We start from the raw sequence: 18,595 nt of genomic DNA, 5'->3' as shown, positions 1-18,595 counted from the left end.
TTAACATGGATGCAGCATTTCAATGTTGCAATTGGGTAACTTAAGAGACAACCATGCATCATATATCATATATCAAGTTCATCTGCAAAGCGACTAATGACTATAGCTTTAAATGTTGTGAATGAACAAGAACAATATGTCCCTTTGAAATGTGGTGGAGCAGAAGAATAAAATAGCATACAATGGAAAACCTGTAATTTAAATGTAGCCTACTTTGTTACTTCTCTACTGATACCACTGGCATCTTTACAATGATTCCAAAAAAAGGATACCAACCATCATTACATCATCTGAAGTCCAATACCTGTATTATACACTCACTGGCCTCTTCATTAGGTAAACCTGTGCAATCTAATGCAATCCAATACAATCAATCAATCAATCAATCAATCAATCTTTATTTGTATAGCGCCAAATCACAACAAAGTTATCTCAAGCCACTTTACACATAGAGCAGGTTCTAAACCGAACTCTTCAGGTTTTAATTTTAAAGAGACCCAACATTCCCACATGAGCAAGCACTTAGCGACAATGGCAAGAAAAAACTCCCTTTTAACAGGAAGAAACCTCAGGCAGAACCAGGCTCAAAGTGGGCGGCCATCTGCCTCGACCGGTTGGGGTGGAGGGGAGAGAGAGCAAGAATAGGAGAGAGAGAGAAGCACATAGAAAATAAACATTGAAGCTAGAACAGCTCTGCAATAAATTCTACATTTATGAAGCTTTTCGATTTTCAGTTTTTGTTTACATCATCATAATATTTAGCCCCCCTCATGTATATTAAATTTAAATTAAAGTAAAACAAGCTCTGTTACGATAAAAGAATGATAATTTCCTCTTTAGTTTTTTAGTTAGTTCGGAGATATGAATTTTAAAATACAGCTTATCATCTATCACCAATGTAGAAGTTTCGTACTCTTTTTGGCATTCCTCCCTTTCAGAACAGCCTGTGCCAATTGTTATTAAATGTGTAAATACCCATTAATACATAGTTACTGTACAGAGATATAAAAAACAAGCAAACAACCAACTATGATAACAATATTAAATCTAATTTTAACATCTCTGACTATGTTCATTTTGTTAAGATATTGAAGCTGTTCCCTCTACTCTATATGAGTACAGTGTCTTGAACTACTATCATCTTTGGAGACAGAGATACATGACGTAACCAATTTATTATTATTTTTTAATAAAAAGTAATCAGCTGATTCTTGAAATGAGCTATTTCATTCTTACACTCACACAAATAAACAGTAAACAACCTCATCCAAACACTATCACAGTAAAAATGATTAAACGTCTCTCATCTTGTATTGATACGTGTATTTACTGTTCCGATGCAAACAACTGGATGACCTGCTACTGTAACACAAGCATTTCTCAATTTCTGATCAATCATTGATGTATTTGGGATCAACAACAAAGTGCACCTATCCACTCCCCAACCTATGCAACCTGCACGCTGATTGGACGGCTGTGTCACGCACGCACCAACGCACTCACGCACGCAGCGTCAAATCGTGGACGACCATGGCGGAATGTGGTCGAGTTGACAGCAGCTCAAGTAGTCACACCATGGATAAAAGCATTACTCTTCCTCCCGACGAGATATTCCGCAATTTGGAGAACGCAAAACGCTTCGCCATAGACATAGGTACCTGGAAATATTAAAGTTTTATTTTTATTCGTGTGTTACTTCTGCTCGACCGTCGCTAATCTGTGTGTTTATAGACTAGCTCTGCCGCAGTTGATACTATGACAACACATGACTATTAGTGTAATGTAAACAAGAAACAAGACAAAGCTAACCTTTATTCATTATTGTCTATCTTTTATTTGTGCCGTAGTAAGTCAGTGTACCTTAAAGTAAAGAAATGTGGCGAGCTTTCATGGTTATTTGTGTCTCTTGCGAAGCCGACGTGTGCCAAACAAAACGCACAACTTTAAAACAAGTATAACAAGGTTAGCTGCTAGTTAGCCTGTGTGTTTATACCTGTTTCATTGCCCGTCCCGATTGTCTTATATGTTTAATACTAGCCTGCTTCTGTTGCCTTTCCTTCAAATAGTAATCAATGCTGTTTTGGTTTTCCTCAGGTGGCTCTCTCACAAAACTCGCCTACTACTCAACTGTGCAACACAAAGTGGCCAAAGTGCGATCTTTCGATCACTCTGCAAAGGTAATTATTCTCTGCATTAGTTTATAAACGGTGGCTCCCTGCGAGTGTATTTTCCAAGTTATCCTACTTCTCACAACAGTCTTAATCTTCCTATACCAAACCGCATGGACTTGCAATGCTTCTCTCTCCAAGTTGGCTGCATATTCTTCTCATTCAAACACCACCACGTGTCCTAACATATGCTAAACAGCTAGATTATGATGGGGAATATACTGACCGTGGCCCATTTACAGATCTTTGTCTTGTGTGTGTGTGTGTGTGTATTATCTGTTTCCAAGGAGGCCGCCAGTGACAAGCTGTATGAAATATCCGTGCAGGAAGAGGTCACTGCACGCCTGCACTTTATCAAGTTTGAAAATGCTTACATTGAAACATGCTTGGACTTCATCAAAGATCACCTGGTCAACACGGATACCAAAGTTATCAAAGCCACAGGTGGAGGGGCGCACAAGTTCAAAGAGCTCATTGAGAGGAAGCTGGGACTCAAGTGAGTATGCAGTTATAGCCAAAATATCTTGGCTTTTGTTGTAGTGATGCGTAGTGCTGTACTGTAGATATAACCCGAACAAAAAAGAAAAGAAAAGGAGGCAAACATCTGGCGTTTTCCGGATGGCCCAATTACAGTTAACAATGGTCCTTCTTCCCTTACTGTGACTGATTCATACAGAAACCAATATCCTGTTCTCTTCCTGTTAAATGGGTTGAATTAGGGGACACATTTGTTTAGGAGAGATCTCATTAGGTCGTGGGAGGACCTAATGGAGAGTATTCTGGAAGATATATTCTGTTTACTGGCTCACCGACTTTGTCAGCCACTTTGCTGACTAGCCAAACATCATTTGAAAGCAACAGAGCATTCACATGATGGCTGACTTGCTTTTGTGTGCCTCCAGACATCGGCTGTGAGAACCATGCATTAAATGCTTCTCTTGTAATTAAACTCAGAGAAGGGGAACTAATCTGTGAAATCAGCTCGATGTACTTGTTTGGAATTAAAAATCTTCATATGTGGCTCTCCAGCACACATAAATGTCTTGCAGTGTAGTAAAAGTTGTTGGCACATAATGTTTACAGATAATTCTTCTGCTCTGGCTTTGTTTCACTTTTGGTTGAGAATGACTCAAACTAATGGCCTCTTAATTTGTTGCATTGCGGCAGAGTGGACAAAGAGGATGAGATGACCTGCCTCATCAAAGGCTGTAACTTTGTGCTGAGGAACATACCCCACGAGGCTTTCGTGTATGCCAAACACGCTGACTCAGAGTTTCGGTTTCAGACGACTAATCCAGATATCTTTCCTTACCTGCTTGTAAACATCGGCTCCGGAGTCTCCATAGTCAAGGTAAAAAATGATGAATCGGGGATTTGTCTGTGGTGTATGGAATTAGGTCTAGAAGCTAAACTAAAGCATATTTCTCTCATTATTAAGGTGTGAAGAGTATAGGTATGTTTCTTTTATTAAAAGGTTTTATAGCCAACAAAAGTCTATCTACATTAATTCATAAATAAGAACATTAAAGCATTAATTCTACATTTCAAAGTAACATTGTTTGCTTGAGCCTACATCCTACACTGGCCAACATGTGAATGAAACTAAATTGAATGCATCGATATTACAGCAAAAAAGCATGAGTCAGTTTTTAAGTTATTCAAATGAAATTTCTTTTAAGGATTAATTTTTTTAAACTGTCAGATCCCCTTCCTCTAGTGTATCCTTGTCACAAATCTTGGATAAACCCTCATTGAAACTTTTTTTGACCTCCTTACACACATTTTGTTATTTGCCTCAACAATCCTGTATCAGTTTGGCTCTGCAGACAGGGTTTGTCCTCGTTCTGTAGCCAGAGGGTTAAACAAACAAAAGTTACGTTTACATCCAGTTTTACTTACTGAAATGCATTGTGCACCTACTTGACTTGAGGTAACCAAACCTGTTGCTCTTAAACCAAAAATAGCATTTTAAATCCTGCAAGGTTTACATTCATGTTTACCATCTTGCATTTCTCTTATTCCCACCTTTGTTGGTGCATTGCTGAATTTCTTTGTGCAGTACAGACATCTGTGGCTCATTGGAATAGTGTAAAACCATTGATAGGACTGTTTATTTTGTGTATATGTGTGCCCTTGTGCATGTATGCGCAACACAAAATGGGGACCCACTCATAGACAACGGCTCCATAGTGCTACTAGAGGTCAGAATATCCAAAGGTTAAGGCTCATACACATTCATAAATAAAATGGTCTAGGTATGACTATGAGTTATGTATTTATCTACTTTGTAGAATATGAAGGTTTTAGTGACAATACATCCTATGCTTATTATGCAAATGTGTTTTTCTCCTGATAATTTGCTTTTGTATCGGCAAAGATCTTGTGCTCTTACAAAAAGCAATATGTCGTTCTCTCCCTCTTCAACAGGTTGAATCGGAGGATAAATTTGAGCGTATAGGAGGAAGCTCAATAGGTGGAGGGACGTTCTGGGGCCTTGGAGCCTTGCTCACCAAAACCAAGGTATCTTGCATAACTTGACCTGCTTTTACTAGCAAATTATGTATTTATTTGTTAGTTGTTACTTAGAAGTCAACCATTAAAGATTGAGTTCTCAGTTTTATGTATACTTTTAACTTTTGTTAAAGCTACTTTCTTGACTTCTGTATTTGAGACTCTACTAATTTTCCTCTTTTGATGTAGTTATTAGAAAAAACAGTCATAGTGAAGTGCAATATTTCTTTCCCTTAAGCCACATGAACTTTTCTCTTTTGTCTCCTGTAGAGATTTGACGAGTTGCTACAGTTGGCTTCTAAAGGGCAGCACACAAGTGTTGATATGCTTGTTAAAGATATCTACGGAGGATCTTACGGGTCCTTGGGCTTGACTGGGGATCTTATCGCAAGCAGTTTTGGGAAGTCTGCTACTGCTAACAAAGGTAATGCATGGGCACGTTGATTTTAAGTGGCCCTGTGGTCTTATATATCTATATGTCCAGGTTTGTTGTAATGGAAGACTGTAATAACAGACTATATATTGTGTACCTCATATCTGCAGTTCATTCAACTGATTGGATCAAAAATACATTAAAGCAGTATCCCACCCATGTTGAACATGAAAGGTGGCTGTAAAAATGTTGTAACTCACTCCTTTTGATGTTTGAGGGCAGCAGCTTAGATCCATGGCAGAGTAACATTTATTTCAGTAGTGACCTAGTTTCACAAAACTGTATCACAATGTTGATAGAAATTCAAATCACACATGCAATATACCCCACTTTTCTGCTCTGACTAGTTCTCTATATGGCTAAGTACTTACTTCATATTTCAGTCATGCAAAATGCTTGTTGTCATGTGTTGCAACCCTGTGACTATAAAGCACCAGCTTCAGACTGCTCTTAATGCTCAGTTGACGTTAACTCATGACAGATTTCTTTGTATGGCGAGTTCACTGCTTTACTATGGTATTTATTATGGCGTTTTTCTATTGTTTTGGGGTTAATCCCACTGAGCTATGATTTGAATCGAACTTGCATGCAGTGAGGGGTTTTCCATTGCACACCATGGCAGAGTAAAATGAGTTGTTTACCTGTTGGAGGTAATAGTGGTGTTTACCAATTTTTAGCACTACTAATGAAGTTCTGCTAATTCAGTGAGAAACAAGTTCGTGTCCCGTAAATTCTTAACAATAAAAGCCTCCGGTTACTGTGTCATTTAAAGGCTTTTAATTTGATGCAGTAAAGCCGGAAATGTTTGGTTTGCATCAGCAGTAACTTAACATGACTGATATGGCTGCCCCTCAGCGGGCCTACGGAAAGATGGCTAGTCAGAACAGAGTGGGTTACCTGGGAGGGGGGCCTTAAATAGACAGGAGCTAAGACTGTCTGTTAGAAACAGAGGCTGAACTGAGTTGCTGCATAAAGGACCAGTTGAACATAAATAAGTAGCATTTTTAACTGTGAATCATGCAAAGCTACTCTAATGAAGTCCCAGAATAAAATTATAGAGCTGGAAATGAGCCTAAAGCCTAATTTATGCTTAAAGGTCCCCTTTAAGCTTAAATAAAAGTTCATAAACAAGAACATTTTGCTTCCATTTTTAGTACCTGCGTTAAAGTTCACTGATTACCTTTCACCCAGATCTAATGCAGCTATGCTTTGTCCGTGTGCTGCACTGTAACTGTTAAGAAATGCGGAGATGGCATCGCTCCACAGAATTTCACAACTTGTGTTGCCTGTTACTGCCCATCTGCCACCGTCTTGAATGGTTTATACAGTTTCAGTTTGAAAGTATGGACAATGATTTTGACATTGATATCTGCTGTTAAACAGCCTGTCCAATGCGTATTGTAATATCTTGTATAATGAGAGATATTTAAAAAGTTTGATGCATTTAGGATATTCATGTAACTTTTATCACTGTCTTGAACAGAAGGTTGAAGATAGTTTGAGGTTTTCCCATTGGAACATGAAAAGTTTCACCTCCATTGAATGTAGTTACTGCTAGATTCCTAATAGTACATAAATAATCAGAGACCAGTGAAATTTCTTTACATGTGCGTGCAGGTTAATAATACTCTGTTCTTAATTGTAGAATTCTCTAAAGAGGACATGGCCAAGAGCTTACTACATATGATCAGCAACGACATCGGACAGCTGGCCTGTCTGTATGCCAAACTACACAACCTGTCCAGAGTGTACTTTGGAGGATTCTTCATCAGAGGACACCCTGTTACCATGCACACTATCACCTACAGCATCAACTTCTTCACCAAGGCAAATATTCTTTAGTTTTCTCATTCTCACAGATATACTGATAACTCAGCTTAGTCACAAACTGTTTTATTACCTACTGAACAAACTGAAACCAAATTTTCATATTATCACCCCCTTTTCTTTTTTTGTTGTAGGGTGAAGTTCAGGCTTTGTTCCTGAGGCATGAAGGCTATCTTGGGACCATTGGAGCATTTCTTAAAGGAGCAGAGGAGGACAGTAAGGAAATATCTTGTGCATTTTTCACACATTGTGCAAGTCCTCATTCACACATTATGGCTACATGTAAACTTGTGGGGCCCTATTTTCATAGAGATGTGACAACAAGCACAAGCAGTGCTCTGACTGTTTGATATTTTCTTGACCTCGAAACTTGCTTTACATGTCTCTGTGGTATTGTAGGGTGCAGAGCACATGGTGCACATGTGGGAGGAGAGGCGCAGACATGTGGGAGGTTCATTCAAATGAAGCAGCGCAAGGACAGTTGTTGTGTTTTGGTTGAAACTCCTAAATGTCCTAAATGTTTCCCTGAAAACAGATGTCTCAGTTTCTGGTGCAATGTCAATCTGCTGCTGCTTTGGTGATTTTTATCAACAAGATCAAACTAAGTACTGGCTGCAAATGTTTTGCAACAAAGGATTAATGCTTGGATTATACATATTTATTTCAGTTAAACCAAAAAGGGTACAGAAAATAACTTAAATGTGGTTAAAGCAGGGAAATTGGAAATTATCTGCACTGATCTATACTGGAATGTGGGTGAATCTTACTGTATCTGTTGTCCATACTTGCTTTATACTGTAAGAAAAGCTTCTTCATTTCAGTAAATTATTGCAGTATATGAAGCCAGCAGGACTAATATGTTGATAACTCAACTTTTTTTTTCGCAAATGTTGCGTCTCATTTTATTCTAGAAACATATTGCGGTGCAAACGCTGTTGTTACATTAATTGCAAAACTATATGTCAATTCATGAAGTGAGATACATTACAATTATTGCTGAAATAGTGTCAGTCTAATGTTAACATATAATTGGCTTCACCAAATCAAAAAAATTAATCCTCTGTTTGCTGAGCTGAAAGAATATTTAACAATTACCACATCCACTGATCTACATTCACCTTTACCCAGCCCTTCTGCACAATGCACTGCTTCATACAAGAACCAAAATAGCAGGTGCATATGGAGATGCCTGTGCTGTCTGTACGCCTACGGAGCTGCACTTGTCACTGTGCTTGTGCAGTTAAAACAGGCTGTTTAAAACTTTACTGTTAAAAGAAATACATTCTTGCATGAAGTTTTCACTGACATCAGGTATAAATATAAAACCTTGGAATCCAGCTGTGAAACTACTGAGAACCTAACCCTAACCTGTTTCAGTGTCAGTCTTTTCTTGACATACATATATTAAACTAACTGCCTTGGAAGAATATGGAAGACTTTCAACAGTGCACAAGAACCAGCAAAGATAAAAATAATGACAAAATGTTAGTTTACCACTGGATATAACACAGCTTTTGAAATCAAACTATATCAGTGTATGTTATGCCATAAATAATACGGTAATAACTGCATCTCTGCCTCCTCTAGATCCAAACCAGTACAGCTGGGGTGAGAATTATGCGGGAAGCTCAGGCCTGATGAGCGTTTCTCCAGATATGAATCCCATGCAACGTGCTCGGAGTGGAACGGTGAGTTAATAGGAAGCAAAGGGTGATCAGATATGAAGTCCTGAAGCTGGGTCAAGTACCATGAGACAGCACTTTAAACCTCATGACCTAATTTCACTCTGTTAACTGTTCACTGGTTTCCATTCCTCCCACTTTTTTCACTCAGATTTGTCAGATTTTTACTTTTATGCTTTATTTGATATTTGTAAACTGGTGACAGCTGTGGATAGAGGCATTATATTTTCGGGTTGTCTATAAATCTGTCAATTAGTATATACATCCCAATACTTTGAACACAATATCTTGGAAATACCTTTTAGGGAATTTCTTCATCTTTGGCACAAACATCAACTTGGACTCGAAGATGAATAGATTACATATTGGTGGTCAAAGGTCACTGTAACCTCACGTCCGTCTCATTCTCTTATGTATGTGATATATCCTGAAGGAATGTTCTTCAAATTTGGCAAAAATTTCCACTTGGATTCAAGGATGAATTGATTAGATTTTGGTGGTCAAAAGTTAAGGTCACTGTGACCTCATGTCCATCCCATTCTCGTGAACGCGATATCTCAGGAACGCTTGGAGGAAATTTAATTACATCTGACAAAAACTTCCACTTAGACTCAAGGATGAAATGATTGGAATTTGCTGATCAAAAGTCAAACTTAACATCTTTTTTGTTAAATTCCTTCCAAGTCTTCCCTACAAACATTATAAGTGAGGTGGTAGTTCTAATTTATTTTTGATCTGATTTATAGCAATACCAGTCACCACATTCCTGTCTGAATCCATAAACATCACACAAAGACATTCATTAGTCTCTGCATTTTGATAATCTGTCTTTTCATTTCCCCTCCACACATTCTTCTGTCTAATCTCTCCTTCAGTTTCCTGTAAGTATCTCCGCCTGTTTTACGTGTGTGCACTGGTTTGATGACATGTCGCTGCTGCTCACGGTGCCTTGTTCTGTAGTCCTAAACACTCGACTGAGCATTTAGTCATGACAGGCCTTCACATGTGTGCTCACTTGCGTAAGGGCAACCTGCTGTGGAACTTTCTCCAGCCCTTTTTTTGAGGGCAAGATATGTAGCATAGCTTTGATTTGGCAAGAGCTCATGCTATTGTGTTAGCTGTTACTGAATAATTTCATGTGACAGGGTTTAATGCTCATGACAGCCAATAACTGTGGGAACTTTACTTTTTGACTGCTTTGTGTGACACTTTGAGCATGCAGGCCTTGTAGAACATCCAGAGCTGTTACAACATTAGCTGTCACGGGGCCCTCTTTTATCACTGAAAATCCTTTTTTATCCCCTGCTTTAATAAACTAGTTTTAAGTAGTGCCAAATGACAAAGTGTGACACAAGACTTAAAACATTGACTCTATATAAATCTGGATTACGAGCTTTAACTCTGCAAAAGTGAAGCCAAAATATCTCCTTTATTGGAGCTGCCATCTTGCTTGTGTGATATCATTTGGAGCCAGAGTCTGTGCAGTGACGGAGCAATAACCATTGTTGCTGCCATGCCACCTAATGGAGCGCTTTGGTAGCTGAGTGGTTACCACACATGAAATATAATGGCAGCGTCCTTGGTTCGATTCTGTCAGGAGAACCTTTGATGCAGGTCATTCCCCTCTCTCGTTCCCCGTTTCCTGTCGGCCTCTCTGCTACCTACTGTTGAATAAAGGCAAAAAAGCCCCCCCCAAAAAAAACCTTATCAGATGAATGAGCACTTAGTTCCTATCATGCTGATGTTTGTCTATGTAAAATGACAGAAAACATCTGAATTTTGATGTGTACTTTGGTTTTGTAGATTGGCTCATGTCTCATTCAGGAGCAAGATTTTTTTTGGCTTCACTTTTGGGGAGCTGTCATGACGTCCATCTTTATATACAGCAAATGACTCAAAATAGATATTAGCTCATCCTTGTTGACGTACCATTCAAGAAACCCTTTATAGATGCAATTTGTTCTTTGAAAACAACTGAATTCCTCTAATGGACTATTGATTGTGTCTCTAATTAATTAATCTACTTGCCCCCACTGGCTTTTTGGATTAATCCTGTTTATTCCTTATTGCATCTACCTCTCAGCTTTCTTTTTTCTTTGAAGAAAAAAAAAACCTAACAAGAGTGAAGCCTCTCACATTATTGCTAAGATGAAGGTGGTTTAGTAATTGATATAATATGGAGTGGACCCTGCAAGCTGGAAGAAACGAGTTTATACATAAAACAGACAGTATGTATCTTCTCTCTCTCTTTGTTGTGTGTAGTTTGACATGCTGGAGATGGACCGTCTGGAGAGGAAGCTGGTGAACCTGCCCCTGCTGCAGGATCCTTCCTCTTACATCCCTGACACTGTGGACCTCACTGAGGACGCTCTGGCCCGTGAATACTGGCTGTACTGCTTCGAAGAGGCCCTGGACGGGGTAAGACACCAGATTATGTTTTTTGCTCATAAATTCATATTAAAATCTGTATTGCAAAAAATGTCTTGTAAAAGGCTGTATACCTGTGCCTCTAATACTGCTGGATTTTGTTTGTATGATTGTTAAAATTTGTGCTTGAAGTTTTAGATCATTTCAAGCCAAATTGTATTTTCACTGGCTCAAACCACAATATGCAATGGTGACCAGGTGTTATGTTACATTATATGGTGAATTATAATATTAATGTGTTCATATGATTGGTGCATCAAGTATGTTAAATGAATAATTGTATACATATGTATTCATTTTGAATTCTTTATTGGGCATCTTAAGCATTCTTGTTATTGTTTGAAGTAATGCAGATGGTGATAGAGGAAGCAGAGGGGAACAGGCCACCCTGCCTGTGTACAGAATATAGAATATAGAAAGCTTTATTGCCATTATATTTACATATAATGAGATTACAGGTGCCACTCCATTGTGCCTTAAAGACAAATAAAAAACATGTCAACACACACGCAGCTAAAAAAGATGACATAGTAAAAAAAAAAGATGAGATGCAGCTCTAATAGCATAATGTGCAGGGTATTGCACTTAAATAAAATTAATAGCACAGGATTATTGGAGTATGGTACAGGATTATTAAAAACATCTTAATCACTAGTGTTCACAATCCACATGTAACATTTTGTATTGTTGATTACAGTCTATTTTTTCTGCAATGTTACCAACAGTGAACATATGTTTTCTAAGCAAATAACAATCAAATGTAGTGTTGTGACTGAAAGACACATTGCAAAGCGCTTTGGCACCAAAATATGCCCAAAAAAATCACACAATTAATTTTCCAATTTATACACGAGACACATTGGTTTGACATTTGGAAAATGCTGGTGAGCCTCAAATTTTGTGAACGTGGCTGATTTCTGTTCTTTTTCCTCGAGCAGGTGGTGAAGAGAGCTGTAGCGAGCCAGCCTGACATGCCGGAGGCAGCCGAGCGAGCGGAGAAGTTCCGTCAGAAATACAGACACAAGCTTCAGACCCTCCGCCAGCAGCCTTTGTAAGTAACTTGTCTCCACTTTTGCTCTCTCATTTGTTCGACCCCTTTTTAGTGGACTAAAACTCAGCTCTTTTCTTCATCGTCTGCATTAGTTTCATATCTTCATAACTACTCTAACTGCCTACACGTGCTGTTAATGAAAAAAGGGAAATCTCTTGACTGTATCAGTTTTTAGGAATGGGGTGCACTGCGAAAGCGTAGCTGTATTGATTGTGTCAGTGTGAGTAAAATAAAGTGTGCTGATATCAAAATGATGATGGACATAATGTGAATGATTGTTGCAAAAAAAAAAAAAAAACCTGAATACCAGATTTTCAGAAACCAGGAAAATCATTTTAACTGTTACACATTTCAATAATTATGACTTTTTTCATGTTCAGGTTGGTATAGTTATACACAGTTAAGTCAAGCTACGATACAGTCTTTTTCAACACAGATCAAATACATGAAAGCATCAAACCGCCCTCTGTGTGTGTGTCTGTGTGTGTCTGTGTATGTGTATTTGTGTGTGTGTGTGTGTGTATTTTTCTCTCTGGCTAATGTAGAGTGCTTCTCTTCTCACCTAGTGCTTATGGATCCCTCACTGTCAGAAGTCTGTTAGACACGAGGGAACACTGTTTAAACGAGTTCAACTTTCCTGATCCCTACTCTAAGGTCTGAGTGAAATCTATCAACCAATTTTGTTTTCTGTTTAGTGTGTGTGCTACACAGCCGGTTTGACCTTTTACTGATCGGTGTCATGTATTTCATACCGTTTATGTTTTCACACAGTCTCATGGTGTTACAAAGGTGATTTGTTTCCACCCACTTTACAAATTAGTCTCTACATGAGTAACATATTCCCATGTTTTAACAAAGTCAATATTGTTTTTTATTTCTGAATGCAGCTAGATAAACAGTCTTTTTCTCTCATTTGAACTGGAAGCTGTATCATATCTCTCTTTTGTTGCAGATTAAACAGAGGGAGAACGATGCAGCTCTCAAATATTATCTGAAGGCAGTGAAGTCCCTGGAGGCGTTGAGCTGGGAGGAGAGACAGTTTGCCCTGGTCAGGGGCGTCCTGGCTGGTAATGTCTTCGACTGGGGAGCCAAAGCTGTGTCAGAGTGAGTGGAGTTAACAGCTTTTAAACCCTCTGAGCTGCTCGGTTGATGGGCTGCTCTGTTTTGGCTGATTATGGGTTGTGGGGGAGGAGGAAGAGGAGGGGTAGTCTGTGCATGTGCAGCTTTGAACGAGAAAACAGGCAGTTTTTCTCTACCATAGTTAGGTTAAGCAACCCTAAATTAACCAGCTTGTAAATAGCAGGCAGCATGGATAGAAAGAAACTTAAATAAAAATCAACTAAATTATTACTTAAGCACTTACCATAGATTTTTATGTCACTGCAGCGATGACAGCTGTGGCCAGAGACATTCATGATATTTTCAGATTGTGCGTCCGTCCATCATATTCTCGTGAACGCAGTATGTGAGGAACACAACAACATGTGAGGCAGTATTTCTAGTTTAAATGTGTTGCTTTCTGAAGCTTTGAGTGATCATAGGGAATTACAGTAATCTTCTCTTTTGATAGCTATAGTCAACTTTTCTTGGCCATATCTCTCAAAAGACTTTTTTCACTCTTTAGAAAAATAAATTGATTGAATTCATGTCGTTTATTATATCGCTTAGTCTGAGAGCAGCTCAGTCAGACACCAGACAGCAGCTCTTTTTGATTTACTGGCCAGGCTGCAGTGGCTGCTAAACTCTAACATTTTATCTCAAGGTTTGGAGGTTTGTGGTTTCTCTACTTTGCAAACTGTGGTTCAGATATCTGTCTTATAATTGCACTGTTGCATATTTTGTCTTGATTTCATGCAGCGTCCTGGAGTCCGATCCTGAGTTTGGGTTTGAGCAAGCCAAACGACAGTTGGAAGGTATCTGAGTCCTTCTCTTTAACCTTATTTTTACACCATTTTACCTTGTAGTTTCTGCAATCAAGCCACTTGACATACTTGCACCATGTCTGATACCTTATCTGGACAAAACATGCTAATGCAAGATGTAAATACATGCAGAACGAATTGTGATTGGCTCAACCACAAAACATCCAGAACTGAGCCAACCACATATTAATAGCTATCCCTATCACACCCACTTCATTGTTTCTTAATGTCTTCCTAATGTCTTTAAAAAAAAAAAAAAAAAGTTTAAACAGGAGTAGCTATAGAAAAACTGTGAATTTGAGTGATATTTGGAATCACTCTGAGTGCACTGAGTTAGCGTCTGAAACCGATTTTGTGTTTCTTTTTCCTGACAGAGCGGCCGTGGCTCATTGATTCATTTGACCAGTGGCTGGAGAGACAAAGGGTCAGGATCCTTCCCTGCTTTTTTTATTTATTTCAAAACCAGTTTTTTCATTGTTGGTGGGAGGTTAGAGGATTTATCGAAGGCCCTTGACAGTACAATGAATCACACACACACACACACACACACACACACACACACACACACACACACACACACACACACACACACACACACACACACACACACACACACACACACACACAGGCAGACATAACTCAGATGCTGACAGTACCAGGCACCACCATGTTTTGACTGAGCACAAAGAGGAAAGAGATAATAGCGCTCATTAGTAATATTTCATATACTTGTGATGGTGTTTCTGTGTTCTCTGCTCCTGATGATTAGTGCTTGAATACAATCCATCCTGGTTTTTCTCTTGCAGGGTCCTCCTCATAAGTGTGCCTTGTTTTTCGTAGATAATAGTGGAGTAGACATCATTCTAGGAGTGATGCCTTTTGTCAGAGAGCTTCTCTCTAGGGGAACAGAGGTAAGGGACCCCAACAGTGTCATTAAAAACACGTTATTTTGATAAAACATCACTACAACTCTTCTCTCCATCTGCCTTTAGGTTGTGTTGGCCAGCAACTCGGGCCCGGCTTTAAACGATGTAACAAATGGTGAACTGCAAATACTGACAGAAAAAATTGCTGCCATGGATTCAGTGATTCAGTGAGTATTAACGAAGGTTGTTGAAAACAACTCATGCAATCTTTTTGCTGAACAAGGACAGACAGAAAATCTGTTTCAAGCTTTAAAAATGCAAAATATATACTGCAGCTATTGATCTGTTATTTACACAGGCAACAATAAAAAGCCTACTGACACTGCTTACTTTTACACTGTAAAACATATGAGTCACATCAAAAAATAACATATATGATTCAGCATGTAGATTCATTATTGAACTTGGAAACAGCAGCTTGACAAAACAATTCTCCACACAAAGTCTAATTCTATAGTCTGAAGCTTTTCTTAACTATTCCATCTGCTGATGTAGGCCATGAAAGTAAAGTGGAGTTTATCAAAATAATGTGTAATATCATGAGCAACAGCAGCTGTGAACTGTGGTCTGTTTGATTTGCAGGGCTGGACTGAGGGAGGACAGGTTGACGTTGATCCAGAGCGGTTCCAGTTCTCCCTGTTTGGATCTGAGGTTGGTTATTTGGCAGTTTTACATCTGACATTGACCATCAGGCCAGCCCAGATAACCATATGATCCCAATACTGTGGTAATGTAACACCTATAACACAGTTCAGCTCATTACCACCACCTTTTTTTCTTGACACAGGCATCTGGTCCTGCTATTATTTTCTAGATTTTGTTCCTTACAACAGTGGCAGTACTATACATCATGATGCAAATGAACAGATTTATGTAATAATAACATTATTCTGCTTCCAGCTTCTCAAATGTGAATATTTTCTGGTAATATTTTTGACGGTAAACTGAATATATCTGGGTTGTGGACTGAAAGACATTTAGGTTGAGCTTTAAGAAACAGTGATTGATATTATCACCATTTTCTGAAATTTTAACAGACAGAGACAACTGATCGAGTAATTGAGAAAATGATCAACAGATTAATCAGTTATGAAAATAATAATTAGTTGCAGTTATAACAGAGTACAGACTGGACCTGCTGTAGAAACCTGTTTGTTCTGTATTGTGATTATTTGCTGCAGAAACAATGTTACAGTGATCTAAAGTGTTTGATGCTGACATTTTGAAAACAAGATGGTACCTCTCGTGAAGTTTATATATAATATATAATACATTTAAACAAATTCTCTGTCTCCCCAGCCGTCTGGACAAAGAGCTGGCCATGGTGGTGCGGGAGCGACAAACCGACCTGGTGATCATCGAGGGCATGGGCCGAGCCATCCACACCAACTACTACGCCATGCTGAGCTGCGAGAGCCTCAAGATGGCCGTCATCAAGAACTCGTGGCTGGCCGACCGGCTGGGAGGGAAGCTGTTCAGCGTGGTCTTCAAGTACGAGGTAGCGCCTGGAAAACCCAGTGAGGACTGTGCAGCGCTGACGCCCTAATGAGCGCCAGGAACGTGACGTTTGAGCGGGACAGAACGCCGAAGTCAAACTGGAGCTCCGAATGTAAGGATGGACATCGTATACTGCCACTGAGTGAATGACAGACTGTAAAGCTGACTGTAAAATTTTAGGCGGGTTTAAAAAGGTGATCATTAACAGATTTATTTTAAAACATTGTTGATTTTCGCGCTGGTTTCATGAAGATGATTTGCATTGTTTTTATGCAGGACTCCATTCAGTATCCTGTACAATCACTGAGTTTGTTGCCGTCATTACTGTTGATTTCATGCAGCGCCTGGAGTCTGTTTTCATGTGAGAGGAAGTCATCGCTGTCTGTGTTCAGTAAACTTTTACAGTGTTCTGACAGTTAGACTTTCAACTTGTAGAAAAATGAAAAGTTTATTCATGTGAATGAGATGCTGCCTACGACACACGACACCGTGCACCCACATGGGAAAATGAGATTTTTTTGGCTGATGTGTGTTAGAGAGAGAGTTGTATGGGTAATTATAGCTTTCAGGAGTAACACTTTCACAAAAAAAAGTGTATTTAATGTGCCTTGAGGCTGATGTGATAAAAGCATCATTCACTCTGAATTCAACTAGATCGCTTTTAATTCCAGTTGAAGGCTACAACACTAAACAGACATGTGCTTTTGCTTCCCAGCAATCTCACGCCATTACTTAGGAACGCCATTTCCTGTTTTTCATGACTGCCAGTAGATAAACTGAGATTAAGAAATGAATCATTGTCAATTGTGTAGCTGTTAAAGTGGAATCAGGGAAAATGTTTGACCAGTGAGAGAAATCAGCACTTTATCACAGAGTGAAGAAATTAGGGCGTGTTCCTCCACAAGGTGGCAGTATTCTACTGTGAAGTAGGTTTTTTATAATTTCTCAAATTCTTTCCCACGGTGCTTGGTGTCAAAATTAACACTGCATATTCAGGTTCAAATATTAGGTATCTGATCAAAGCGTCACATGGAACTTTTTGTCACTGAGCCGGCCGTGGCACGAGTTCATGGATTCACTGTAATTACCTGGCATGTGTAAGTTTGAGTTGTTAATCCATCCCTGAATCAAAAATGCAATCGTTTGATGGCAATAATACTGCAGCACCTAGTTGTAACAAACATAAAACACTGTGTGATTGTGAAGTGGCTCACTATACTGGTGACTTCATCCTAAATATCAAAATTCAAGGCAGGATCAGATTCGTCTCGGTGTGAAAACATTTCAAGCCACAGTTGCTTGACATGTAGACTCACATTGCAATACTGTATTTGACATTTGTACATATATGTGATATACAAGTGTGTATGTATATACATTTCATTTGCATATAATTTCAGTTTAGCACACCAAGCACAATTTTATGTATTATTCTCCTGACAATCAGTTTTAATTAAACGGTTGAAACATTTTATTTTATTCCTCTTCGTGTGTGTGTTCCTTTCACTTTGTGGATGTGTCGGAAGAGTTTGACTGCATGAAGCTGAGAGTTGAGAGTTGCCCCATATTAAAAAACTAAACCTGCCCCTGGCATATAAAGGCTTGACACCCTGGTATGTGGTGGGTGATGCCTGCTGGGAAGCTGTGAGCTGATAATGTATGAGGAGGCCTGGCAGGGGGTCCTCCTGCTTTTCCTCTCCCTCATCACTGCTACTGCCACTAACTCTCCTCCCTCCACCCCAAATACACACACACACACACAAACCAGATCTGCAAGACATCCTCATGGATTTAGTGACATTGAAGTATAATGTATGTCAAGTCTTCTCTTGTGTTGCACTTACAGTTTTACTTTTTTCTTTTTAGACAATATCCCGCATGGACAGCAATGTTTCTCTGCCCCATCAGCTCACTCAGGGACGAATTATGAGACGGCGGGCTGCTAGGCTCACATGTAAATGGTCCGCCACTCCTCTAATATGGGAGCATGACCCTCAGACTGCATCATGTGCAGTCTTTTTGCATCTTATTCAGTGATATTCTGCAGGTGAACCAGGACTCTCAGGTACTGCTGTTGGTTGATAAACTGCAGCCGAATTTTTTGTATTTAGTTCACACTGGAGATTAAAAGAGGCTCTCGTACTCCTAACC

The 18,595-nt window shown here is 39.2% G+C and overlaps 1 protein-coding gene across 3 annotated transcripts; it reads left to right on the top strand.

Annotated features, from left to right (window-relative positions):
- Window positions 1-1,232: 1,232 nt before the first annotated feature.
- pank4 (pantothenate kinase 4 (inactive)) lies at window positions 1,233-17,923 on the top strand. 3 transcript variants are annotated; one of them, XM_062415752.1, is made up of 19 exons: window positions 1,236-1,654; window positions 2,095-2,177; window positions 2,459-2,664; window positions 3,336-3,519; window positions 4,596-4,688; window positions 4,950-5,103; window positions 6,758-6,939; window positions 7,074-7,155; window positions 8,527-8,627; window positions 10,884-11,039; window positions 11,987-12,099; window positions 12,666-12,753; window positions 13,052-13,203; window positions 13,957-14,012; window positions 14,396-14,445; window positions 14,828-14,932; window positions 15,014-15,114; window positions 15,530-15,598; window positions 16,247-17,923. In XM_062415752.1, exons 1-19 carry the CDS (start codon window positions 1,402-1,404, stop codon window positions 16,491-16,493), a joined length of 2,475 nt encoding a protein of 824 aa, XP_062271736.1. In that variant the 5' UTR covers window positions 1,236-1,401; the 3' UTR covers window positions 16,494-17,923. The 3 variants fall into 3 exon arrangements, 2 of the variants coding, with proteins under 2 accessions (XP_062271736.1, XP_062271735.1); XM_062415751.1 differs by having other exon boundaries at window positions 1,495-1,654; window positions 2,456-2,664; XR_009924971.1 differs by lacking the exons at window positions 15,530-15,598; window positions 16,247-17,923 and having other exon boundaries at window positions 1,233-1,654; window positions 2,456-2,664; window positions 14,862-14,932.
- The last annotated feature ends 672 nt before the right edge of the window (window positions 17,924-18,595 follow it).

The sequence above is a fragment of the Scomber scombrus genome, chromosome 3, assembly GCF_963691925.1.
Source record: "Scomber scombrus chromosome 3, fScoSco1.1, whole genome shotgun sequence".
NCBI lineage: Eukaryota > Metazoa > Chordata > Actinopteri > Scombriformes > Scombridae > Scomber > Scomber scombrus.
Note: the sequence above shows the minus strand (reverse complement) of the source record. Positions and strands in the feature narration are given on the sequence as shown.